General features: G+C 46.0%; 1 protein-coding gene across 4 annotated transcripts in view; it reads right to left on the bottom strand.

Annotated features, from left to right (window-relative positions):
• The window catches only part of PROSER2 (proline and serine rich 2), a 40,792-nt gene that overhangs the window by 7,101 nt on the left and 6,311 nt on the right, over positions 1–27,380 (bottom strand). For 3 of the 4 annotated variants that reach the window (XM_041767086.1, XM_041767084.1, XM_041767088.1), the window contains exon 2: positions 11,763–11,981. In XM_041767086.1, the coding sequence (XP_041623020.1) occupies positions 11,763–11,900 (138 nt within the window). In that variant the 5' untranslated portion in view covers positions 11,901–11,981. Of the gene's footprint in view, positions 1–11,762; positions 11,982–16,659; positions 16,808–27,380 lie in introns of those variants that run through there. The other variant, XM_041767085.1, reaches the window with a different exon arrangement.

Raw genomic sequence — 27,380 nt, forward strand, 5'->3', positions numbered from 1 at the left:
AAATGAAACCAATGCCCACAAGATAAAGTAGAAAAACGAGTCAAGTAAAACAAACAGACAATTAAAAAAAAAAAAAACAGGGAAGACAAGAAAATTAGAAGATTAAGTATGAGAGGGCCAACATCTGACAACAAGAGCTCCAGAAAGATAAATCAGAAAAGCAGAGGGCAAGAAAGTATCAAAATAAATAAAAGAATTCAAGGAAAAGTTCCCTAAACTGAGGGCTTTGAGTTTCCAGATGGGAAGGCACCATGAGAACCACCTAATGAACCAGGATACAGCAGCCCCCCATCCAGGCCCATCACCGAAATCTCAGGATGCCAAAGACCCAGACCCTGAAAGCTTCCCAGAGTGAAAATCAGGCCATTCTTTTTCCAAAAGAATATAAAGTGAAAAAAATGCAGATAGAAAAACAGTTGTCTCAATTTGACTTAAATATATGCATACTGGCAGCCCTGGTGGCTCAGCGGTTTAGCGCCGCCTTCGGCTCAGGGCGTGATCCTGGAGACCTGGGATCGAGTCCCATGTCAGGCTCCCTGCATGGAGCCTGCTTCTCCCTCTGCCTGTGTCTCTGCCTCTCTCTCTCTGTCTCTGTCTCTCATGAATAAATAAATAAAATCTTTAAAAAAAATACACATACTTAACATAACCCCCCCTACAAAATACTTAAAGTATACACAGTAAAATGTCGACAATGGCAGTGAGAGGGGGATGGAGGCAAAAAAAGAAGAAATGGGGGCAGTTAAATTTGTGTCCTCCAGGGCACCTGGGTGGCTCAGTGGTTGAGCATCTGCCTCGGCTCAGGTCACCATCCCGGGGTCCTGGATCGAGTCCAGCATCGGGGTCCCTGCTCAGCGGGGAGTCTGCTTCTCCCTCTCCCTCTGCCCCTTCCCCACCTTGTGCTCTCTCTCACTTACTCTTGCTCACTTTCTCTCAAATAAACAAAATCTTTAAAGAAAAAAGTCATGTCTTCTAGTGAGTAGGATATGGGAGGAGGGTGTTTTTCAAAATCCTAGGAAACTACTTGACCCTCTATGAGTACAAACTTCAACAAAACAACCAAAAAAGTGGTGGAAGCAAACAGGATTAAAGAGCTGACCCCAGCAGAGGGGTGGGGAGGGGGGTGGTGGCACCTGGGTGGCTCGATCAGTTAAGCATCTGACTCTTGATTTCATGTCAGGTCTTGGTCTCAGGGTTGTGAGTTCAAGTCCCACGTTGGGCTCCACGCTCAGCATAGAGCCTACTTAAAAGATAAAAAATTGTTCACCGAGGTGATGCAGGGAGAATGCTTCTCCCACTGGGATCTGGGCGGTTACACAAATGCCCATCCACCCAAAGCACCTGACTCCCAGGCCCATCGCAGAGCCTGCAGGCTTCACAAATTCAGAGATGGTTGAAAGCATTCATTTGTTTTTGGTACGATCAACCAAAGAATACATGCAAATTTCTCAACCTCGCCTTGGCTACATTAGTTTAAGCCTGAAGGCAGGAGGACTCAGGGAAAGGTGACCAGTCTGCGGCTGGGTCCGGATATAAACCTACATTTGCTGCATCACAGACATGTGTCTGCTTTGGTAGATGCAGACAAACAGCTCTCCGGAGGGCTCGGCCAGCGCACACTCCCTCCGGCCAGCCTGCTGGCTCTCCCTCTGGGGCAGGCATATGGCAGTGTCTCATTTTGATTTTCTTTTTTCTTTTTTAAAGATTTTATTTATTTATTCATGACACACACAGAGAGAGGGAGAGACACAGGCAGAGGGAGAAGAAGGCTCCCTATGGGGAGCCCGATGCAAGACTCCATCCCAGGACTCCGGGATCACACCCTGAGCCAAAGGCAGACGCTCAACCGCTGAGCCACCCAAGTGCTCACTGCTGTAGATTTTTTTAAAAATGATTTTTATCAGATTAAGAAAGTTTTCTTTTATTCCCAGTTTGCTGAGCATGTTGATTTGAAAATAATGAACAGGTTTTGAATTTTGTCAAATCTTTTTATGTGTTACAGTGGTTCTCAGCTGGGGGTGATGTTACCCTTCACAGGGCATTTGGCGATGTCTGGACACACTTCCGGTTGTCACGACTGGGTGGCTGCCACTGGCATCTCGGGGTTGGAGGCCAGCAGTGATGCTCTACCTCCTACAAGGCACCGGACAACTCCCCACGTAAAGAATGACCTGGCTGAGGAGCCTGAGGAGAGATGACCATCTATTTTCCCTCCTTTATTCTGTTAATGAGCTGAACTACAACTATTGGTTTTCAAACGTTAAACCAACTTTGCATTCTCAGAACAAGTCCAGTCTGGTTGTGATGTCGTTGTTTTTAGACATCACTGAATTTGATTTGCTAATATTTTGTTTATAATTTCTATATCCATATTCACAAGACAGATTGGCCTGTAGGTTTCTTCTCTTTGACATCAGGTTTTATTTTTTTAAAGATGTTATTTATTTGAGAGAGAGAGAGAGAGAGAGAGAGAGAGAATGAGTGAGGGGGAGGGGCAGGGGCAGAGGGAGAAGCAGACTCCCTGCTGAGCAGGGAGCCCAATGTGGGGCTCGATCCCAGGACTCCGAGATCAGGACCTGAGCCGAACACAGGTGCTTAACTTACTGAGCCACCCCGGCGCCCTGAGATCAGGTTTTGTATACCTTTCTTCTTAAAATGTCAACTTTTGAAACAATATGCCCTAAGATTTTAATTTTAGTTCATAGCTTATCTTTTTGCTCCACCTTTCCTGAGATTTTGGGGGTGGGGCGTGGAGGAAAGACTGAGTTTAAGAATACTTTTTCTCCAGCTGCAATTAGAGCACATTCACATTAACCAGAGCTGTGTAATTTTATCAGTCCGCATACCTAGCCATGTACAGTCCCTGAGACCCTCAATACCCCAAGAACAGGGTCGGTGTGAGCGGCATTAGAAGAGGGGCAGGCTAGTGTGAGGGAAAATGAGCACAACGTGTTCATGACTGAGTACTTTCTATTGAGCACCGGACCAAGGGAAAGAGAAATGGGTTTTTTAAAAAGCCAGTATGGTCGTCTACAGGGCATGTGACTGAGGAATTTATACTTTATTCAGAGAATTCCAGGATACAGCCCTACCTAACCTTTCACATTTCGTCTCCTACTACTCTTCCCTTTCTCCTCTATTCCAGGGGTGGTAACTTTTTTCTGTAAGGGGCTGAGGGTAAAAAATTTGTGCTTTGCAGGCTTTACGGTGGCAACTACTCAACTCTACACGTAGTATGAAGGTTATAGACAGTGTGGTCATGAACAAGAAGAGCTTTGTTACAATAAATCTTTATTTACAAAAACAGACGGGGGGCCAGAGTTGGCCTACAGGCCGTGGTTGGCCAACTCTTGCTCTATACTCCAATCACATCAAACCACCTGCCATCTCCTCTGCTGGTTTTCATGTCAGCAGTGCCCGTCTCTGCGTAGCTCTGTCTTGTCTATCCTTCATGTCACCACACCTCCAGCCTATTCCATAGCATCTACTGAATCAGACATTCAAATATTTAAGCATCCCCTAAGCATCAGGCAATGTAAATATAATTGCATGAATGATGTTCTTGCTGAGTCGTTGACCATCTCATGAGGGCTTTAGATAAGAAAACAGGAAAAAAAAAAAAAGATAAGAAAACAGGTAGTTACTTCAGAGTCTGGAAATGGCTCCAACATGGTGACTGCAGGGTGCTAAGGAAACAGGTGTCAGTCCACACTCTTGGGGGCAGGGGTCTGACCTGGAACATTCTGGCGAGGAAACGATACCTGTCAACAATCTGAGAGAAGTGGATGAGAGTCAAGCACGAAGGGACATGGGGTTAGGTAGTTCTGTGTCTGAGAGATGACGTGGGCTATCGCATGGGAAATATGGAATGTGGGAAGCAATCTGGATGAGACTTCAAGGTCACCTAAACGAGAGCCGGGGTGATGGGAATAGAGAGGAGGAGGCGGGGCTTCAGAGAGATTTAAAACGTAGAATCAGCCCCTCATTTAAAATTCTCTACTACAGTTGTTCATCATCCAGCTTTCCAGCTCTCCAGACTTCACACCTAGGAGCCTCATGCAGCCGATGCGCCTCCCCCTGTCTCCCGGAACCACCCACAGAGCTCACAGGCTGCCTTGTCACTGTGACCAGAATGTCAGCTGCCTCTCCACCACGTCTGGCTGCTTTGTCCCTCTGACAACCAGAACAGGTAAGCTGCATACGAAATCCAGGGACATCATTCGTTTCGTGACTTTCCCAGAGTTTCACGTGGTGGGATCATCTGGAGGGTCACCATGGATGGTGCAGGGCCTTCCTGCCTCGTCTTCTCTCCACACACCTTATTCTTGCCAGGCCATCCTGTCCCCCCATCCATTTGGCATCCATTCTTCCGCCTTCCCAGACCCACCCGACCACAGCTCAGTGATTCAACGGGGAAAAAGCTTGCAAATCTAAAAATCATTAGGGCTCTTAGCATAACAAAGGTCCCTGTAGTTAATAATTACAACCGTCACAGATGTTGCTAGGATGACGTGATAACAAGCATAACCAAATAAAATGTTGGGGGAAATAAATGAATGCTTTCTACCCTCTTCCTCCCACTTTGCCCTTCCAACTCAGTGTTTCAGTAGGACCATGCACAAGATTTTTTAATACTCTACTTCGGTCGGGTGCACAGGGAGTAGAATCAAACAGGCAACTGGCCTGTAACAGACTTTCAGCTTAAGACACAAGCCAACTTCTCACAGTGAGTGAGGGGCAGAGAGTCTGAACAGGGCATATAACCCTCATGGATCTAATCTAACTTCAAAGCAAGAAATCCCAATGTTTTCATTTGGAAAACGGGCTTCGAAAGGCCAGCTCCTACACAACCATTTTGTGTTCTAGGACAGACTGTAGGACCCACGGGCCGCAAGACACAGCATGCAGATCAATCAGCCCAGCTCTCTCACTGGGGGATGTGAACGCTGGGTTGGGGGCAATGGAATGATCCCGAGGGTCATACAATGACGCAGTAGAGTGGCCAAGACTAGAACTTGTCTGATCTTGCATCTTGTTTTGTTCTACTTATTTCTGTTTCTTCTTCTTCTTCTTCTTTTTAAGATTTTATTTATTCATGAGAGACACAGAGAAAGATGCAGAGACACAGGCAGAGGGAGAAGCAGGCTCCGTGCAGGGACTTGATTCCAGGACCCTGGGGTCACGGCCTGAGCTGAAGGCAGATGCTCAATCGCTGAGCCACCCAGCCGTCCCTACTCATTTCTGTTTCTTTTCTTTCTTTCTTTCTTTCTTTCTTTCTTTCTTTCTTTCTTTCTTTCTTTCTTTCTTTCTTTCTTTCTTTCTTTCTTTCTTTCTTTCTTTCTTTCTTCTTTCCTTTTTTTAAAAAGATTTTACTTATTTATTCATGAGAGACACACACACAGAGAGAGGCAGAGACACAGGCAGAGGGAGAAGCAGGCTCCATGCAGGGAGCCGGATGTGGGACTTGATCCCGGGTCTCCAGGATCACGCTCTGGGCTGCAGGCGGCACTAAACTGCTGGGCCACCGGGGCTGCCCGTCATTTCTGTTTCTAATGCCATACTTATTCAAGATGAGAGGCCTCAGATTCTTGCATCCCCAATCCATGTGAGGTCTCTCCCTGGAGTTAGAGGCCATGAGACTGGTGCATATCCACACACACCTTCTCTGTGCTTGGCCCAGCCTTGCATGCTGACCTAAGGGGCAGGACCCCCAAAAAAGCTGTGGGCTCCGCAGGCTGCCTAATTCCCCAAACCAGAAGCTGCCCTCCACAGGAATGCCTCTGTGCCAAATCTGTGGGGCCAGGAAGTAAGTGAGTCGGGGGAAACAGGGGGTGATCACTAGTAGGTGTGGGGTTTCTTTGGGGCTGGTGGAAATGTTCTAAGTGTGATTGTGATGGTGACTGCACAACTCTACTAAAAACCCCTGATAGGCGTACCTGAAACAGGTGCACTGATATATGAGGGAGGGAAAGAGGGGCAGGGAGAATCTCAAGCAAACTCTCCAAGCTTAACAGAGGGCTTGATCTCACAACCCCAAGACCATGACCTGAGCTGAGCCCAAATCAAGAGTCGATGCTCAACCCACTGAGCCATCTAGTCACCCCTGGATGACAGACTTTTATAATGAATGCTAGCAACAGTTCTAAAGGTCAACAGTCCTAGATATGCCTGTGGGAGTCCAGATTTGGGACAGGTTTTCATGTCAGCAGAAATGCAGAGAGGAAAATGACCTTTGTTTGGCTAAACAAAAAAGTTGAGGAAGCTTAAAATACTCATAGTAAAATAAACTCATAATAGACTTAAAAGTACTGAGTTAATCAATTTATGAAGTTTTTTCTTTTGTTTTTCTTTTTTTTATTCAAATTCATTTATTACTTTAGAGACAGAGAGAGAGAGAGAGAGAGAGAGAGAACGCACAAGTGGGGAGAGGTGCAGAGAGAGAAGGAGAATCCCAAGCAGGTTCCACGCTCAGCATGGAGCCCGATGTGGTGCTCAGTCTCAGGACCCTGAGATCATGACCTGAGCGAAAACCAAGAGTGAGATGCTTAATGGACTGGGCCACCCAGGTGCCCCTGAAATTTGGCTTGGCCTGCCTGAGTGGCTCAGTCGGTTGAGCAATCAACTGTTGGTTTTGGTTTGGGTCATGATCTCAGGGTCATGGGATCGAGTCCTGTGTCAGGCTCTAGGTTCAGAGGTCTGCTTGTCCCTCTCCTGTTCCTCCCCACTCCCCTGCTGTGCGCTCTCTTGCAAATAAATAAACAAATAAATAAATATTTTTTAAAAATCAAATAAAGAAATGTGGCTTAACTGCCAACTAAGACAATGTGGCAGCTCCTTGTGAGGGAGAAAAAAGACCTCGTAGAGCTCATCTCTAGTCTAGAACCAAAAAAAAAAGTCATCACAAGATTACAGTGGCTAAAAATACTCTTGAGATGAACCAAGATCTCTTGGATGCCAGCCTCTGGGGTCGGCAGCCTAGAGTATTTTGCTTTGGCAGAGTGTGATCTGCTGTCCCCGTTTGCTTTGCCCACACACCCAAATGACCTTCGAGGCACCTGAGCATGGCTTTGAGCGTCCCCTCGCCCCGCAGCCAAGGCCGAGCCGGGGCTGGTGGGTGCAGCCCGCCCACGTCAGCCTCCGTGGAGCTCCCTACGTGGCCTCAAGCACTGTGCCGACCTGGCCAGGCCCCCCAGAGAGACCACAGGGGGCGGCAAGGGCTTCATTGTGGTTCCCACTGGCCGGTCACTGTGGTGACTTTGCACCGGGACTGAAACCTATACTTCTGGCTGGAAAAGAGACACACAAACCAGAGTGGGCCGGGCCATGCGCACCGCTGTGATTACGCATCTAAAGCCGTGGCTTCCAGGGGTCACCACTGCGCTCCCGGCTGCCCTGAACACCCTTCGGCTGGCAGTTTTAGAAAGTTCCATCCTGACACGGATGGAACCGCCTTGCAAGACTGGCATTGAGCACCCTCTACCCCAGGTCCGTCATGAGCAGGTCATGCTGTCCCTAAGCTTCACTCTCGCCACCCAGCTGTGGGTTCCTGGAAAGATGAAAACCGTGTTGACCTCTCCCACCAGTTCCTGCACGTAGCAGGTGTTTATTAAAGGTGTATTGAATGGAACTGCCCTAAAAGCCATTTAAGCTTTGGCGTAAGTTTTGGGCTCCGGAGGGTAAGGAGCCAGGATGGGAGGGAAGTCGGGGTCCCCGCTGACCCAGGCGGCTTCTCCTTCCTCTCCGCCGAACTGCTTCCTCTCCTGGAGATCCTCCAGACCCTGCAGTGTCCGATCGCTGCCCAGGAGCCAGACCTCGCCTGACCCAGCCATGCAGGCCACCCCTGCTCGCCCTTCCCTCCTGCTCCTTGACAAGGGGTGAGGCCAAAAGGCACCCGGAGGCTCCGCGGAAGGAAGGGGGTAATCAGGAGCTGACAGTTGCTGTCTGACCGCAGACTTGTTATGTGACTCTGGGGCCACGACGTTTGTTAGCTCAGGGAGGGGGGTGGATGGGCTACTGCAGAGTCAACCTCCGAACACTCGGGATTGAAATCTGGATCGCTAGTTTGGCCCAAGTCAGAAGTAAAGATGAACAGGAGGTACGCCTGGGGAGTCGGGGCGCTCCCAAGCCACACTCACAGAAGCCTGTGCCTTACCAAGTCCCTTCAGAGCAGCGGGTGTCAAGAGTTTCCCTCGCTTTTCCGCCAGGTGGTCACCTTCTCTTCTAGAGGGAGCTCCAGGACACCTGCAGGCTGCAGGCCCAGCTGTGGCAGCGGCACCCAAGCGCAGCACCAGGAGGCAGCCCTGGGCATCCTGTGAGATCCGTGCTCCAGATCCCAGCCCGGAGGGGTCACGAATATAGGTGACCCTATGACCTAAGCTTCCTCAGTCCCCTTAAACAGCGACCACTTATGAACATCTCCAGAATCTTCTAGAAGCTTTTATTCTGAATCCGCATCACTGACCGAGGTAGTTAGTTCCAGAACCACTTCACCCACTTTGTAAAGATGTGCTGCCTTGTGTTGCACTGAAACCATCCTTCTTAAGTTGCAAAGGGGAAAAAAAAAGTTCCAAAGGTATCCTCTTACTCAAGATTTCAGGATTTGGCCGTTCTGTTCTCGTTTTAGCTCTGCCTTTCATTAAAAAGTGTTCAGAGGAAAAATTCCTTACAAGAGAAACAAAGTACAGATACAAATACAACCAGCCTCTTCCTGATAAAGACCGCATCCTCTCCCCTCTTAGAACAGCCCTGGTCATCACAGCGACCATGTGGGGGGCTAGAACCACGCTCTTTAAGCTGCTATTTCCATTTTTAGCTTGTGCTGGCTCAAGAGAAACGTTTCCATAGAGTAAAGATCCGTTATACCCCAGGCAACCCTTCAACTAGTGGTTGAAAACTTTCGGATACTCTCATTTAACATCAGGCATTAATGTTTTATCTTGTTTTAAAAATAACCCTTGCTGGGCAGCCCGCTCAGCGGTTTAGCGCCGCCTTTGGCCCAGGGGATGATCCTGGAGACCCGGGATGGAGTCCCACGTTGGGCTCCCTGCATGGAGCCTGCTTCTCCCTCTGCCTGTGTCTCTGCCCCCCCCCACCCCCCGTGTCTCTCATGAATAAATAAATAAATAATCTTAAAAAAAATAACCCTTGCTTTGGGGCACCCGGGCTTAGTCGGTGAAGCGTCTGCCTTAAGCTCAGGTCATGATCCCAGGGCCCTAGAATCCAGCCCCGCATCAGGCTCCCTGCTCATGGGGAGCCTGGTTCTCCCTCTGCCTCTCCTCCTCCCACCACTCATGCTCTCTCTCTCTCTCTCAAAGAAATAGAATCTTTAAAAGAAAATAATAACCGTTGCTTAAAAGAAATGCTTCCCTAAGTCAGAACTAGGTCATCTCTTATTTAAAGAGCCTTCCAAGAGGCACTTCCAACACCAAACAATCAAGAAGCCTAAAAACACTGTCACTGACTATTCTTTTCATGAGGTTGGGGATTACAGGGAAGCAAGTGGCACAACTACTACAGCTGAGTCTCATTCCAAAAAGATGAGTCAGAAAAAGTCCTGTGACTTAGAATAGAAACACACAGAGCCCCTCTCCACATTTAGACTCCCCAAAAGTTCACATGATTTTTAACGGTGTAGCTAGTTCACTGGTGAAAGGGGCCGGCGGCTAAGAGTGCTTCGTAAAAGTCAAGTGCTGCATGGTTGTTGAGAAAAAGTTCAGTTCCATTGTATGCTTCATCAAGAAGATATAGTAATTATAAACATAAGTACCAAACAACAGGGTTCTGAAATATATGAAGCAGACATTGACAGAAGTGAAGGGGAAACAGTTTTACATTAATAGTGGGAGAGTTTGGTACCCCTCTCCAATGATGGTTAGAGTATGTAGACCAAAGATCAGGAATAGAGGACTAGAACAACATTATAGGCCAACAAGACCTAACAGACACATGTAGAGTACTTCACCCAAGAGTAGTAAGATGCATATTCTTCTCAAGTGCACATGAAATCAAATATATAATGTAAAATGTTTGAAAAGTCCTGTGTTGGATTTTTTTAAATTTTAATAAATGTTGATATTAATAACCAATCTAATAACCAAAAAAAAAAAAAAAAGAAAGAAAAGAAAAGTTCAGTTCCTAATTAAAATGCCAAGTTTTCCCAGTCTGCCAGTTTGCTCTAAGGAGAATCCACAATTGTGCGAGGACACAGATGACAGCTAACGTTGGCTCGATGATCTTCCAGAAAGAAAAATGCTTGGAAACGAGCAGAGGTCTAAGTAGAAGATGCTAGAACAGGACTGGGATGTGTCTTCTGAGAAAGAGGTAGCCAAGCGGGGGTATGCGGCAGGATTTTACAGTTGCACGCACACACACATCTTGGAAATACAATTTCATCGTGCACTTTCTGACAGGAGAATCTGCAGTGCCCTTCCCACAATTATGCTCCATTGGGTGCAAGGATGGGTGCTGCCGGGGAACAGGGAGGAGTCGCACACAGGGCAGGACCACTTCAGGACATACCAGGGAGGAAAGACCCATGGAAGACCCCCACCAGGTAGGCATCCTGGGTGTTCACTCCAAAGCCAGGTGCCAGGATAGGAAGTGCACGAGACGCACGGGTGTTCTCCCTTTCTGTGTCATTGTTAGGGGCTGAAGGAAAAACTCAGACTACTGATGAGACCGAGATACAAAACAGAGAGCATGGATCCAAGAGGAAGCAACAACCAGATGAAGCAGGATCCCACACAACCTGGAAGCAAAGAGGGCTTTAGCCAAAGAGGCTGGCATTAGTAAGGCCATATTCTGTGCTGGCCAGCTCATCCTTACAGTCATCCTGGGGAAAGAGTTCCTTTTTTTAAAGATTTTATTCGGGCAGCCCGGGTGGCTCAGTGGGCTAGCACCACCTTCAGCCCAGGGTGTGATCCTGGAGGCCCAGGATTGAGTCCCACATCGGGCTCCCTGCATGGAGCCTGCTTCTCCCTCTGCCTATGTAGAACAGCCCTTGTCATCACAGCGACCATGTGGGGGGCTAGAACCACCCTCTGCCTATGTCTCTCATGAATAAATAAAAAATAATAAAGATTTTATTCATTTATTTATGAGATACACACACAGAGAGAGGCAGAGACACAGGCAGAGAGAGAAGCAGGCTCCATACAGGGAGCTCGACATGGGACTTGATCCCAGGACCCCAGGATCATGCCCTGGGCCGAAGGAAGGGACTAAACCGCTGAGCCACTCAGGTGCCCTCCAACTCTTTTTTTAAAAAAAAGATTTAAATAATTTATTTGGAGAGCATGAGTGGGGGGAGGGGCAGAGGGAGAGGGAGAGAGAATCTGAAGCAGACTTGTGCTGAGCCCAAGGTGGGGCTCGATCTCACAACCCCGAGATCATGATCTGAGCAGAAATCAAGAGTCTGATGCACAAACCAACTGAACCACCCAGGCTCCCCTCTTTTCAGTCCTTTGAGCTGAAAGGTAGCAGGCCCCAGCTGGTGTGTTAGGGCCCCTGAAGGGCATGGTCTCCTTGGGGGGCTCAGCAACCGGGTTACCAGCTGCAGCGTGAGATTCCCTTTGCTGCCCAGTGGAGCACTCCGCATCTGGGCAGACCTTAAGATGATTCCAAATAAAATGCCACTTTGCAAAGGAAGTGCGCCGAGATGTCAAGCTAGTGAACCCAAGAGGATGTTGTGAGATATTCCTCACTAGGGAGGGACCTGGCGCAAAAATCAGCCGGCCAGAGCATCAGAGAAGACGGTCACTCACCAAAGTCAAACTCCTAGAGCGGGAGCTGCTGCTTCGACTCCCCAGGCTGTCCCCTCTGCTCAGGTCGCTGAGCCCGCAGCTAGGGGACACATCCGAGTCCATGTCCGAAGAGTCAGACTGCTGGCGGTTTACAGGCATCCCCACAGACGTCCCGGCCGCTGGCCCGGTCACAGGAGGTGGGGAAGGGGCCAGGGTGCCATTCTCAAGTAGCCACTGCGTCTGGAGAAACCAAGCACAGGGGTTAGAGTCTACACAGTGAATGCCAGGTCCCCTGAAAAGAAGGCCTCCGCGTGGGTCAGAGGTCACCTCGATTGGCAGCCTGAGCTGTCAAGACGAAGAGAAGTAGGAGCCCCTAGATCCACCTGTTTGCTCATTTTCATCTCTTCTTTATACCCCTTTCCATTATGGAAATGTGAATCATTTTTTTTAAGATTTATTGATTGATTGATTGATTGATTGATTGATGGATTTATTCATGAGAGACACAGAGAGTGGCAGAGACAGGTATAGGGAGAAGCAGGCTCCCTGCGGGAGCCCAATGTGGGACTCAACCCCAGGACCCCGGGATCACGACCTGAGTAAAAGGCAGACGCTCAACCACTGGGCCACCCAGGCATCCCAAGGTGAATCATTTTTAGGGAAAAATGGGACATACTAACAGTTACTTTGTTGTTGAAACATGGATAGGATAAGGTTCTTGCTCCCTCCTTTGCCCCGAGGACCTGTATTCTCATGCTCTTTCCCACTCAGATACAGGATTTCCCCAGGCTCTTTATCGATTCTAGTCTCTTCTACCTCAGACACCACAGAATTATGGTTCCTCTTCCAGCTTCGGTGCAGTTCAGAGCTGAGTGAGGTGACAAGAGCTAGCAAATTGCGAATGGAAGTCTGGGTGACATCTCTGAGACTCTAGACTCTCTGGGGGCCGTGATGCTCTTGCAATTTCTACATAAGATACGAAGGTACCGTAAGTTAATACTACAAGGAAGTTCATATTTTTACTTTCGGGAATAAAGACAGCGAAATTTCCCCTACCAGCCCCTTGGTTTCACACTCTGACTCTTTTAGCAGGAAATTCAGCTCAGTCTCTGAACAATGGACAATGGAGTTCAACAAAACCTTCTAGAAGACCAAACAAGATTAATAGGGAATAAGGGAATAAGCCTCTTGTGGAGCTTTAGGACCAGTGGAGAGATATGAGCCCACGTCATTCATTCCTAAACTGAAAATACTGCCAGGTGGTCTTATGAGCCCTTGTAAGAATTCTGCGGGGCATGTGAGCTCAGATAACCATGGGCACAAGTGTGTGTGTGTGTGTGTGTGTGTGTGTGTGTGTGTGCACGCTTGCATGTGCATCCATTTTTAACAGAAACAAACATCTGTGGAGAAAGTCCAATCAGTACTGAATACCTCTGGGTGGACTTTGCCATTTAAAACTTCAAAAATTACTGTGAGATCTCCTTAGGGAAATCCTGAAGGTGTGAGAACAGTTTAAAAAGGAAACTATTCCTCGCCTGGCTTCTCTTCATTTTTTGGGTGAATCAGCCCAAGTTAACAAGCAATTTAAGAGCAAGGCTAGGAAATAGAAGATTTTGAGCTTAGATATGCTTTTTGGAAGTTGCCATTATTCTGAATGGTTAAAAAAAAGACTTCAGAAAATGTTAGGTTTTTTTTTTTTTTTTTAAGATTTATTTATTTAAGGGAGAGAGAGAGAGAGAGTGTGCAAGCAGGGAGGGGGTGGTGGGCAGAGGGAACAGGAGAAGCAGACTCCCTGCTAAGCACGGAGCCTGACGCAGGACTGGATCTCGGAACCCTGAGATCATGCCGTGAGCTGAAATCAAGAGTTGGACGCTTTAACCAACTGAGCCACCCAAGCGCCCCAGAAAACGTTAAAGGCTTTAAAATTTGTTTAATAGGAAGCAAGCCTAAACAATGCACAGACTTTATTTAAACTGTCTTACGTAACCAAAACATGTCACATCCCTGGGACCATGAGTGTCGGGGGCCTGGGTGAGGTGGGTGGGAAATCTAGAAAAGACCCACCGACTCTCATTCCTGAACTAAGTCACCGCTCCCAGGAAAGGATGGAGATGCGGGGCAGTCTTCCCCCAACACAACAAGGGGGTGAGGATGGGGCGGTGAGATGCTGATTAGCCCCACACAAGGCAGGAACTCAGCGGAAGTGCCCTGTCTTTGGGAAGGGCCTGGAATTGTGCAACAGGCCTGTGCTTAGGAACAGCGCTCTGAGGTGTTCACAGTTCGGCTGGAGGGCGCTACCTTCCCAGCACGTTGGAGAACACACCTTTTTTCTTGTGTTACTGCAATTTTAAAAGTTATTCGGACACCGTAAAACTGTAACATTTAGACTTTTACAAATTGCTGTCTTAAAAGAATATGAGGAAGCTGACCAGAATTCTCCAGAAGGCAGAGGTTATTGGGGAGAAAGTGCAAACCTTGATCTGAAATCCTTCACAGGTTCAAGGTGTCAATCTTCTGTGATCTCTCTCTCTTTTTTAAGAGTTTATTTATTTATTTGAGAGAAAGAGAGCACAAGTGAGGGGCGGGGGGCAGAGGCAGAGGGAGAAGCAGGCTCCCTGCTGAGCAGGGGGCCGATGTGGGGCTCCATCCCAGGCCCCCGGGATCATGACCTGAGCTGAAATCAAGAGTCGGACACTTCACCGACTGAGCCACCCAGGCGCCCTCCTCTGTGATCTCCTAAGGCATCTCCCTACTCCTACTTCCCTGGGAACTAAAAATATGGAATCGCATGGTGGTCCCCTGTGGAGAGAGGAGTCTTCTGAAACAGAAGGGAAAGGAAGCAGCCTTCTTTCCTGGTCTGCACTGGGAAGAGAGCAGGGCAGACAGGTTGGACAGGAGGGACTCCCCCACTCTTAGGAGACAGCATGAGCATGGGAGGGAGAGACAATCTCAAGCAGACTTTGTGCGGAGCTCAGAGCTCAAGGTGGGGCTCAATCTCATGACCCTGAGTGGAAATCAAGAGTCCAGTGCACAAACCAACTGAGCCTCACACACTGTCCCTCCTTTTGTAACCCTTTGAGCTGAAAGGCAGTGGCCCCTTGCTGGGATGGTCATTACTATCCTAAAATATTTAGGATCCTTGTCCAATCACGGGTTCACCCTTTGGGTTAAGAGATTAGCCCCACAGGTGAAGAAGCTGACTTCTTACCCGAGGGCAGAACCAGCCTCGCCGAGAAGTCCCAACAAGCCTGACACCAGGAGCACTCTGCCCACTTTTGAGCCTCTGCCCACTTTTTTTTTTAAACTTTATTTCAAGAGAGAGAGCAAGCAGGGGGAGGGGAAGAGGGAGAGGGAGACGGAGAATCTCAAGCAGGTGCCACAATCAGTGCAGAACCTGATGTGGGGCTCGATCCCAGGACCCTGAGACCATGACCTGAGCTGAAATCAAGAGTCGGACACTTAACTGACTGAGCCATCCAGGCACCCCCAAGCCGTGCTCACTTTCTGTTTATTTTCTTACCCTTCCTGTGTTTATTTCCTCATCATTTACTAGTAACCTCCTTGTTTGGAAGGGTCTAGTTTGTCAGTTGAGCAGAGACAAGGAAGACAAGGCCACAGCTGATCTACAGTCTCAGTAAATCTACACCTGGTGAGCATGGCAGGTGGGAAGGACAGCAGCTATGGGGCTGGAGGGCTCCTGGGGCTGCTGGGGCTGTGGGAGTCAGGCAAGTGACCCCCCCCCAAGTGAGTGCCCTGCAGCCAACAGAGGAAGGCGGCTCCTCTTCTTCGTCTTCCTCGTGCATTCCAGAAAGATCTAGAATGACCCAGACGCATCCAGCACAAAGTGGCCTTTGCCGTTACCCCATGCCACCTCCGTTCCTACCCATCAACACGCTTCACTTTGAGGCCTCGCCTCCTTTCTAGGCCAAGCACATTCTTCAGATATTCACTGTTTTCCTACCTCACCTGGACCAGATTCCAGGTGCCAGGCAACCACCCGTGAGTCAGAGGAACCTGATGTGGACACCGGTTCTTAATTCGGTAAGGTATCTGGCCTACTGAACATGTGGATGGGAGTAAAGCCTGAGCAGGTGTATTTCTTAAAGGCACTGCACACAGTTCTGCACACAGTTCTGCACACAGCAGGGGCTCCGCTCAGCACCTTACAGGGACCACGGGAGCTCAGAGCAAGGGGTGCCAGTCCTCCCGGTGGTGGTCAGAGACTTCACAGACAGTGACAGCGAGGCCAAGCTCCCCTGGGATGTTTGAGATTTCAGGAGACAGTCGGTCAAACCCATGACGATGTGCATCCTGAACAGAAGGAAAAGAATCAGCAAACGCGCGGCCCCACACGCGGCTGCAGGGGTGCTGGGTGCTGAGCACTCAACTTAGCTGGAGCACAGGATGAAAGGAGTGGGAAAGGCCTGGAGGGAAGTGCCAACAGAGGGCAAGGTGACCAGGGTGAAGAGACTGTGCCCCAGCGGAGAGCCGTGGTGGCACGTGTGGCTCACACGGGTAAGTCTGGCACCACTCTGCAGGGTGGACCCGCAGTAGAGCTGGAAGTAATTATAACTGAATACCTTGCATTGCTTATTTTTAAAAAATAATTTGTTGGTTCTTTAAAAAAAAGATTTATTCATAAGAGACAGAGAGAGAGGCAGAGACACAGGCAGAGGGAAGCAGGCTCCCTAAGGGAAGTGTGATGCAGGACTCAATCCCAGGACCCCGGGATCACGCCTGGGCCAAAGGCAGATGCTCAACCCCTGAGCCACCCAGGCTCCCCTCACACACTGTTTACAACAAGCTGGGGCAGGGGCAGCTGAGTGGTTTCCAGGACACGTTCGTGTGTGGGAAGAGCAAGGGCAAGACCAGAGTTGCATCTGCTTCCACTTGTATAAGGCAAGAAATGAGAAAATACCTAAGTTCGTGCTCCTGTGTGCAGAGTCTCTCTGGAAGGACAGACAGAAATGTGGTCGCAGGGACACCCGGGTGGCTCAGCGGTTGAGCGCCTGCCTTTGGCCCAGAGCATGATCCCAGATTCTGGGGTTCAGGTCCCACGTGGGGCTCCCCGCATGCAGTCTGCTTCTCCCTCTGTGCCTCTGCCTCTGTGTGTCTCTCATGAATAAATAAAATAAAAAAATAAAATAAATAAAATAAAATAAAATAAAATAAAATAAAATAAAATAAAAAAGTACTCGCAGCGGCTACCCGCGGGGAGGGAGAAGGGACAGCCAGGAGGTGAGGGTGGAGACAACACCTGCACGTGCACGAATGATCTTTTCTGTCGTTGGAATGCGGCGCATACTCACCATCCAGTCGGGTTCAGGAGACAATCCGAGTAGCTATCCAGCTGTTACCAGTTCACATGAGAGACGATAAAGACCTGGAAACTACTGTGGCCGTAAGGTTGGAACAGAAGAATGTGAGAGATGAGAGAGAAAGGACTATGAAATTTTCATGACTAACAGGCAGGGCGGGAGTGTATTTCAAGAACAAAAGAGACGGGACCCTGGCCGCCAAAAGCCACAACTGAGTAAAGGCTAAACATTGCCCAGTGACCTCCCCAGCGAAGGTGACCTTACAAGGAGCCAGCAGTAGACATGACCCAAAGCCCCCACTGTGGGCCAACGCGTGGATGGGAGGAGTGGGGTACCTAGCGAGTCGTTTTGGAAGATGGAGTGTTGAGAGGGTGGGAAGGGTGAAACAGGTGATGGGGATGAAGGAGCACGGGCTTTTGATGAGCACCAGGTTTTGTATGTTGAATCACTAAATTGCACACCTGAAACTAATATGACACTGTTCATTAACTACCTGGAATTAAAATACAAACTTAAGGGATGCCTGGGTGGCTCAGTTAGGGAAGTAGCTGACTTTTGATCTCAGCTCAGGTCTTGATCTAAGGGTCATGAGTTCAAGTTCTGGGCTGGGGCCCACAATAGGCATGAAACCTACTTTAAAAAAAAATGAAAATAAAAACTTAAAAAAAAAGTTGAGGTGTGATGGGAAAGATAAAAAGGCAGTTGCTACAGGTATAACTGGGTTGGAGAAAGGTATTTTGAGTCACTGGTTTTGTTTACCTATATATTTTTTAAAAGATTTTATTTATTTATTCATGAGAGACACACAGAGAGAGGCAGAGGCAGAGGGAGAAGCAGGTTCCCTGTGGGGAGCCTGACGTAGGACTCGATCCCAGGACCCCGGGGCAACCACTGAGCCACCCAGGTGCCCCTTGTTTTGATTTTAAGAGTTGGAGAGGCCTACTGATTAGCTAAGGGGAAAAGAGAAGTTACAAGCCTCCTGGAGAAACCCTCATTTCCAGAGTCTGCTGGAGGAGACAAGGAAGCCTGCCTGTTCTATTGAGACTATTTCAGATGCTGAATGCTGTATGAAAAATACCTCTATGACTCTCTCTTCCTTGCAGAAGGTAACTGTCTGGTCATAAAAAAATGACCAGGGTAACTTGAAAAAGAACCAAATTGAACTTAAAAAAAATTGTTTTAATAGCAATTTAAAAACTCAAGTGGATGGGGTAAACAGAAGATTTAATATACTGAAGCACTGGATGAATTTAATATTAGGCACAATTTTTAAATAAACTTCACACAGGATGAGGGGAGAACTTCTTTTAACCCAATAAAAAATATCCAATAAAAATTACAGCAAACATCACACTTACTGACAAAATATTACAAACTATTCTCATTACCACCGCTGCTGTCCTCTATAATATATTGTATTTAAGTCCTACCCTACATATAGAGAAGAAAAAAATGCATAAGGATTGAAAAGGAAGAAACAAAACATTAGTATTTATGCATAGTTATGGTCTTTGTAGAAAACTCCAAGAATCTCATAAATTATTAGAATCAACAACTGTTTTTTACAAAGTTGCTGGATATAAATCAATATACAAAAAGTCAATTTCTATTTGTTAGCCACAAACAACTAAACTATAAACAATAACAAAAACTTAAAATTGTATAAAATAAAACAGCATAACATATACCTATGTATATGTATTATATTACTTAGGTTTGCACAAAAAACGCAAATAATAAAAGGTTACTGAAAGTCAGTAAGGAACTAAGAGATACCATATTCAGGACTGGAAGAGTCAATATCATTAAGACAAGCTGTTCTCCTAAAATTGAATTGCTCTGAAGCTATAGATGTGGCTTGTCCAATAAACTCTAGCCATATGTGGTTACTTAAATTTAAACTAATTAAAATTAAATTGAAAGATTCAGTTCCTCAGCTGCACTAGCCACATTTTAAGCATTAATTAATGGAAAATTTCCATCATCCTAGTAAGTTCTGTTGGACCATGCAGCCAATGGAGCAATCAAAATCACAATAGGGTTGTTTTGTGGGAAATCCAATAGGCTGGGTTTTAAACTTATTAGGGGCTTAAAAAAAAGGAGAAAAATGCATTGGGAAGAACAAAGAGCTAAGAACAACCAGCAAAGTCCTAAAGAAGCTGGAGGAACTGGCCTCATCAAGCTTCCAGAGTCATTATAAAGTAATAGTAATTCAGATACACCCATGGAACAGACTAGAAAGCCCAGAAATGGTTTGATACACATGACAAAAATGTTTTCTTAATGTGTACTTTGAGAATTTTTCAATTTTAATATAGTTGACTTCATCAGTCTTTTGGTTTATGGATTTTGCAAACTTAGAAAGGCCTTTCCTGGGGCACCTGGATGGCTGAGTCAGTTAAGCATCTGACTGTTGGTCTCAGCTCAGGTCTTGATCTCATGGTCCTGAATTCAAGCCCCACAATAGGCTCCACACTGAGCATGGAACCTACTTTAAAATTTTTAAAAAGGCCTTCCCTATTCAAAGGATATAAATGAAATACTTCTCATATTTTCTCCTTAGCATTTTTATGGTTTCAGTTTTCATATTTTAATATCTGATCCAACTTGAATGTATCTTTGTGTGAAGTGTGGAAGGATCTATTTCCCCATCCCCAAGCCCAAATAGCTATGCAAAATGGCAGTAACTCAAATACCAAGAACTGAAAAATTCATCTTCTCCACTGTTTTGAAGTACTAAATGTTATCTTCTGCTAATGTTTACGTGGTAGGTTCTATTTCGGAATTTCCTATTCTCCATTGATATTTCTGTCCATTAGGATTCAAAAAAACCACAAATCCTAAGGTGAAAATTGCAAAGAATCTATGTAAAAATGGAAGGCACTCTAGGCCACATTAACAGAAAAAGAGGTAGGCGGGTGGAAAGACATTTTACAGTCTCACAAAAGAAACTGCTAGCTAGAATATACAAAAAAATTCTTGTACACCAACAGGAACAAGACAGGAAACTCATCAGAAAGAAGCACAAACAAGGAATATGATTAAGCAGTTCAATAAGAGGAAACCCAAGTGACTAAGAAGTATGTGAGAGGCATTCAACGTTGCTGGTAAACAAAAGAAGTACAAGCTAGACCTACCACAAGACATTAGCTTATACCTACAGGATTGGCAAAAATTAGACAACTAAAAAATAACAAATGCCAGCAAAAATGTGGGGAAACAGGAACCTTCATGTACCACTCACTGTTGGGAGTGTGAAATTCATACGACCTCTCCATGGAGCAGTCTGGCCGTGCTTAATGCCTTAGTCAGAAGCAATCAATTGGACAGTGGCATGGATAGGTCCTAAAATATTTTGAGTGAAAAATTATAATCAGATTGTTAGCACAATTCCATTTATTTAAATGTAATACACCCACACCACTGTATTTTATATCCATATCCAGGAACACATGCCAGTGGCTGGGATGGGAGGGCACAACATGGGTGTCCTAGAGTACACACCTGGTCTGCCTCATTTGCTGGGTGATATTGTTTTTTTTTACTTTTTTTTTTTTTTAAGATTTATTTATTTGACAGAGATAGCACATGTGCATAAGCAGGGGGAGCAGCAGGCAGAGGGAGAGGGAGAAGCAGACTCCCTGCTGAGGAGGGAGCACCGTTCCAGGACTCTGGAATCACGACCTGAGCCAAAGGCAGACACTTAACTGACTGAGCCACCCAGGCGCTCCTGGAAAATATCTTCTTGTTTCCTTCGTGTACCTATCTCTTTTGACAGAAGAAACAGAAAAGGTAGATGAGCTGGAGGTTTGTAGATTCATGATTTATCAGGAAAAAAACAGAAAAGGTAGATGAGCTGGAGGTTTGTAGATTCATGATTTATCAGGAAAAAACAGAAAAGGTAGATGAGCTGGAGGTTTGTAGATTCATGATTTATCAGGAAAAAACAAAAAAGGTAGATGAGCTGGAGGTTTGTAGATTCATGATTTATCAGATCATTCCATCACCTGGGAAATGTCTGCAAGGTCCAGCACCAAAGGAGGTGATGCAGAATCCAGACGAGTTTGGAATTTATGAGGGAAGAAGAGAAGACCTATGTCATCTAGAAACCCCAGGGCGATGCAGGAGGGAAGCGCTTTCAAAGGAAGGAGAAACCACAAAGATAAACTTTGCCCGGGTCACAATTTAGCCTGAACTTCGCCAGGGGACGGCTGACCCAGTTTACTGAAGAATCTAAGCTGGGACAAATAACAGTAAGTTCCCTCACGTTCAGTTGTTGGGCTTTGCACCTCCTAGGTGGGGGGGGGGGGGGTAGGGAATCCTACCTGTCGGGGCTTCGATGCCCTGCCCACAAGCTAAACAAAATCAGGAGGGTGATCCCTGCCTCTGCTCCATCTGCTCATGAATGGAGAAATGACCCAGCGTTACGGAGCGACGTAGAACTAATGTTTGCTTAGCGTGCCTAGGTGACACTTTAAAAAGAGACGTGCTCCAGCTCATTGCCAAGGTAAACTCTTTACGAAAGAAAACACCCAGGTTGGGCCCTAGGATGTGGAACTCCGAGACCTGTTGTTTACAGACCCTCACTCTTTGTCTAGGGTCCCACCATTTGGCAACAGCGCTAAGATTCAGTCAGCAGAAGCACAGCTGGGCTGGGAAAGGGGTAGAAATTTTCTGAGAAACACCAGGCTGTGCAGTAGGGTGAGTGTGCACACCTGTGAATAACGGGAGCAGGATCACTCTGCACCTGAGTCCCACTGTTCCATCAGCCCAGTCTCTCCCACTTCCATCCACAGGAGTTCTGTGAAGACTTGTTCCAAAAAGTAGGAAAACAATCCTAGCAAAGGAATTCTCTTTAAAGCTCTATCCTGGGGACGCCTGGATAGCTCAGAGGTTGAGCATCGGCCTTCGGCTCAAGTCGTGATCCCGGAGTCCTGGGATTGAGTCCCGCATTGGATTCCCTGCATGGAGCCTGCTTCTCCCTCTGTGTCTCTGCCTCTCTCTCTCTCTCTCTCTCTCTCTCTCTCTGTGTCTCATGAATGAATAAATAAAATCTTAAAGTTATATCCTGAGCAATCCCAATATGACAATTTAACAGCCAAGCCACTTTCAAAGGTAGGGGTTGTAGTAGGGATTTTTTTTTTTCTTTTTTGGACCTTCAAGAACATTAAAAATGAAGCTGTTTCACAGTGGGAGTGGTTTCTGAGTCACTACAGCTCATTATCATAAATGGGCTTTTTCATATGGTTAAGCAGTGGGTGAAAATAAAGAGAACAGCCATTTTTACCAGAATGTACACACTCCTACATGAAATAAGCAGTGAACACAAAATAGCCTTTGTCGGCCTTAATGCTAGTAGGTCCTGGCAACATTCATTCATGTGAACACTAATGCATGTGATAGGCACTCTGTTCTGATTTACTCAAACAAAAAGGCAGGAGTCCTACTTTTATCATTTCTATCTGGGTCTGTGTTAATCCCTATGGTTAGGAGCGCCTGGGTGGCTCAATGGGTTAAGCGCCTGCCTTCAGCTCAGGTCATGATCCTGGGGTCCTGGGTTTGAGCCTCACGTCAGGCTCCCTGCTCAGTGGGGAGTCTGCATCTCCCTCTCCCTCTGCCCCTCCTCCTGCTGTGGTCTCTCTCTATCTCTCTCTCAAATAAATAAAACCTTTTTACGAAATTAAATTAAAAAGTCTATACAAAATTAATGGGTTCTTTATAACAAGAAATTAACTAGAAGACGAAGCTATGAATGACACCGACTCTTTTCTAAGATTTTATTTTTAAGTAACCTCTCTACCCCCACGGTGGGGCTCACACTCAAATGCAAGATGAAGAGTCACATGTTAACCGACTGAGCCAGGCAGGGGCCCGTTCTATTGTTTTATTAACCCAATCCATAATTGAGAAGGAAACTGAATACTTACATTTTCTTTTCTATTATTCAACTTAATTAGGGCTTTAACAAAATTCTTAGACTAAATGCACCATTTCACTTCTCCCCTAAAGATAATTCACCAGATTAAGTCCATAAAAATGACTTCACAGCGGGTGTCACAGAACAGGTGATGGTTCTGAGAACGGCTCTGGGTTCCCGTACCCCCTGCACAAGCGGCACAGGGGCTGCACGGACGCACACAGAGATGCCTGTGTGCACCGCGGGTCTGGGGCAGGGTGGGGGGGGGGGACAGTAGCTGTTGGTCCCACATGTTGTCTTTCAAGTTTTCTACTCTGAAAACTCATGTTAAAAATAAAACAAATATGGGGATCCCTGGGTGGCTCAGTGGTTTGGCGCCGCCTTCGGCCCAGGGCATGATCCGGGAGTCCCGGGATCGAGTCCCACATCGGGCTCCCTACATGGGGCCTATTTCTCCCTCTGTGTCTCTGCCTTTCTCTCTCTCTCTCTCTCTCTGTCTCTCATGAATAAATAAATAAAATCTATAAATAAATAAATAAATAAGTGGCGCCTGGGTGGCTCAGTTGATTAAGCATCCGACTCTTGGTTTCAGCTCAGGTCCTGATCTTGCGGTTGTGGGATCGAGTCCCACGTCAGAGGTTCTGTGCTCAGTGCGGAGTCTGCTTCAGATTCTCCCTCTCACTCACACACACGTGCTCTCTCTTTCAAATAAATAAATAAAAACTTAAAAAAAATAACAAAATGAATACAGAGTCCGACATTCACCAGTGAATCGCAAGGACAGAAAGAACCTTCTCAAGATCGAGGGTTACTTGTGCTACCACAGGCCTGGGAGAGCTGGCACAGTTTCTGTCTCCCCAATTTTACTGCCAAAGGTCCTCCTATCTGTAAGAACACAGGGCATTAAGGTGTCTCCAGGACGCCACCTCACCGTATCTCTTCCACCCTGTTTTCCACAATATAAACCCTTTTATCCAGCTTGGTCTGCTTAATACTCTGCGTAATCATGGGCCCGGTGTTGACGGCATCCCCTGTGGCTCTCCTCCAAAGCCTCGCTCAAAAACTCAACCAAACCTCAAATCTTGCTTCCTGATGTTGCTCATCACTGACCTATCCACTCACTCCTTCACCACTGCGGGGTCTATTTCACCACTGGTGGACGACATCCCACAATCTTTGTCACTCTGATGCAAGCCAGTCACCTCAGGTTTCACTCTGCAAGGAATCATTTATTCTTCAATTAGACTGCAAGCTCCTTGTGGGCAGAGAGCTCTCTCACTCTTTTTTTTTTTTTTTTTCCAATATAGACACAGGACTTTGGAAAACATTTGTCACAAAACAGAGACGGACTCTTCAGTACTTAACAACATTTAAATTTTAAAACCATCTTATTATTATCTTTTAAATTAGAGTATCCTTCCAATAGACCTTCGATCTAAAAGAAAAGCTTCAACATATATGAGTCCTGTCAAACACACTAATTTCATTGGGGTGACCATCCTTTATCCCCCTATCATAGCCATAGACCAAAGCAGTCAAACTGAGAAGAAATTACTCTCACAAAAAAAAAAAAAAAAAAGAAAAGAAATTACTCTCACAACCAATATATTTCAATCAAGGGCAAATGGGGCACACAGGGGAAGTCACATTAAATACAGTCATGGAGGAGATGCTTCACTTAGCTTCACAAATTATGATCTATTAAAAAGTCAGCGCCAATAAATACATCAGAAGCACCAAACCGGTAATGCTTCCCAATATTAACATGTAATAAATATCAGTGTAAATGCATGCATGTGTACATCTATGGGTGTAATCCATGCCCAAGATTAACTTAAAAAGTAAGCCTCTAACAAACAGCTGAAGTAAAATAAATATGTAGTGACTATTCTTTATTGTAGGCTCTTTCTCAACGTCAAGAAAACAAAAACCTTGGAAAGGCAAGAAAGCTTCCAAAAAACACTCACTGAGCCAACTGGCAAATGACAACTGGACCCCAGCCCTGAAGATCAGAGGAAAGTCCTCTTCTGGTAGGAACTGGTTGGTGCTGGGAGTTTGAAACTTAGTTTTGTTCTGGAATTTTAAAACATTAATGCAGCCAATGGTTTAGCATCCCTTATACATGACTTTTTGTTTTTTTCTCTGATTGGGTTCCCCCCCGCCCCTTACCACTGAAATGTCTTCTGTAAGAATTTAGGACCTTAAACTCTAACTGGCACTCAAGGGTATTAAATACAATTACACATTTTAAAGGCTAGTAATTTTACTTCCCCAGAACAATTACCATGCTTTCATTTAGACTTTTTTTTTTCTTTTGAAAAGCTCTTTCTGAACGATGTCAAAAACCAAGATTATCTCAATTGTGAATAGTTTCAGTTATTTATAGGAGATGGTAATTTACTTAGGGCTACGAAGCACATGAGAGTAAATGATGCACCCACACGTAAGCAAACAAGTTCATAGCAGAGGCCTCACCTAGCAAGGCTGGGCTAACAGGCCCTAAGGAAAGAAGTCTCCTGTTATCCGTTTCCTATCACTGAACAGAAGATGTGGAAATTGGATTTCCCTAAAGTGAAACCTCTCCTGAAAATAACCTTGACTAGATTCCAGGTGAGTTCCTTGTTATAAAATGGAATGACCCCTGCAACACGAGGAAGCAAACAGAAAAGCACTGACAGGAGCAAAATCTAGTTCTATCTGGTGAATTGTATACAAAGATGGACACCTCAAATTTAATTCTTAGCTCATCGAAAAAAAAATTGACATCCTATATGCTTATTGCATATTTCTGGATTTTTGGATTCTTTAGGAAATTAAAAAAAGAAAAGAAAATCTCCACTTAACTTTTACTTTTGTTAAACAAGCTTGTGTGCTTTCTCTGAATTTATTCAGCAAATATTCCCAGAGCGCCCACTGCGTGCTACAATAGTGAGTCAAAATGTCATACTTTTTACTTAGAACTAATAATTATGCCTTATTATTAAATAATATGATTTCTTTCTGAGAAGCTCAAAAGTCTTAGCTGAATGTTTCTTTGATCCTCACAAAGAAAATAAAGGTGAGGTAGAGAGTATGTTCATCTAATATTGGCATTTATAACACTTGGTTAGATTGGAAGTGATCTGATTGACATATCTTACCTCATGTTGAACAGATTTAGATCCAAGTCAGGGGGAGCAAAGCTCACACAAGACATCCTGCTGGTCAACCCACTGTACTGGATCTTTAGCCCCATCTCCCAAGGCCTTTGGGAGCCCTCCTTCTGTGGATGTATATAGAGAGGCTGCCTTCTTCTCCCTAGACTCTTCCTAGACACCTCCTGGCAACACCATTGGTAAGGACTTTCATCCTGGAAAAATGGGAATTAGCTAAGAAACACAGTATTTAAAGGCACTGTGTTTTTATGTGAGTTTTCCAGTTTGCTGACTACGTTCTTACAATGGTTGAAAAGGGAAGGGTCTAACAAGCAGCCCACAAGTATTAGATTGAATCATATGAAGTTGCTATTTGTATAGGCCAAAATAGCTGAATATCAGTAATTTTATATGGCTAACCAAATGTTCCTGAAATAGAATTAATAAATAGTCATGGGGACAAAAAATCCTTAAAATGAAATTATGGTTTAAGTATGATTTTACTACATGTTAATACAGAAATGTTTTTTCCTCAGAAGACACCTCTAAAATCACAATAGGAGGGGCGCCTGGGTGGCCCAGTCTGTTAAGCATCCAACTTTTTAAAAAAATATTTTATTTATTTATGAGAGACACACACAGAGAGAGGCAGAGACATAGGCAGAGGGAGAAGCGGGCTCCCCAGGGGAAGCCCAATGAGGGACTCGATCCCAGGACCCTGGGATCACGACCTGAGCCAAAGGCAGACACTCAACCCTGAGCCACCCAGGTGCCCCTAGAATAACGCTTTTTAAAACTCTTCTTGCACCATCTCTTTGACATTTGACATTTTCAATGCCATGCCCTTGCTTGCACCATCTTATCTCCTATTTCTTTTTTTTTTTTTAATTTTTATTTTTTTATTTTATGATAGTCACAGAGAGAGAGAGAGAGAGAGAGGCAGAGACATAGGCAGAGGGAGAAGCAGGCTCCATGCACTGGGAGCCTGATGTGGGATTCGATCCTGGGTCTCCAGGATCGCGCCCTGGGCCAAAGGCAGGCGCCAAACCGCTGCGCCACCCAGGGATCCCTTATCTCCTATTTCTATCCTCCCTTCCTCAACCCTGAACATCTTGTTCAATGTCAAGCTACTCCCTGTGTATACAAAAGTCTACTTCACAGTGAAGCCAGAACACAAGACCTGCTGTCATAACCCAACCGACAAGCCTTCCATGGTTAATGCCCCCAGATACAAGGCTAAGCTCCTCAGCGTTCAAACCACAGCCACAAT

This window comes from Vulpes lagopus, chromosome 8, assembly GCF_018345385.1.
Source record: "Vulpes lagopus strain Blue_001 chromosome 8, ASM1834538v1, whole genome shotgun sequence".
NCBI classification, from domain to species: Eukaryota; Metazoa; Chordata; class Mammalia; order Carnivora; family Canidae; genus Vulpes; species Vulpes lagopus.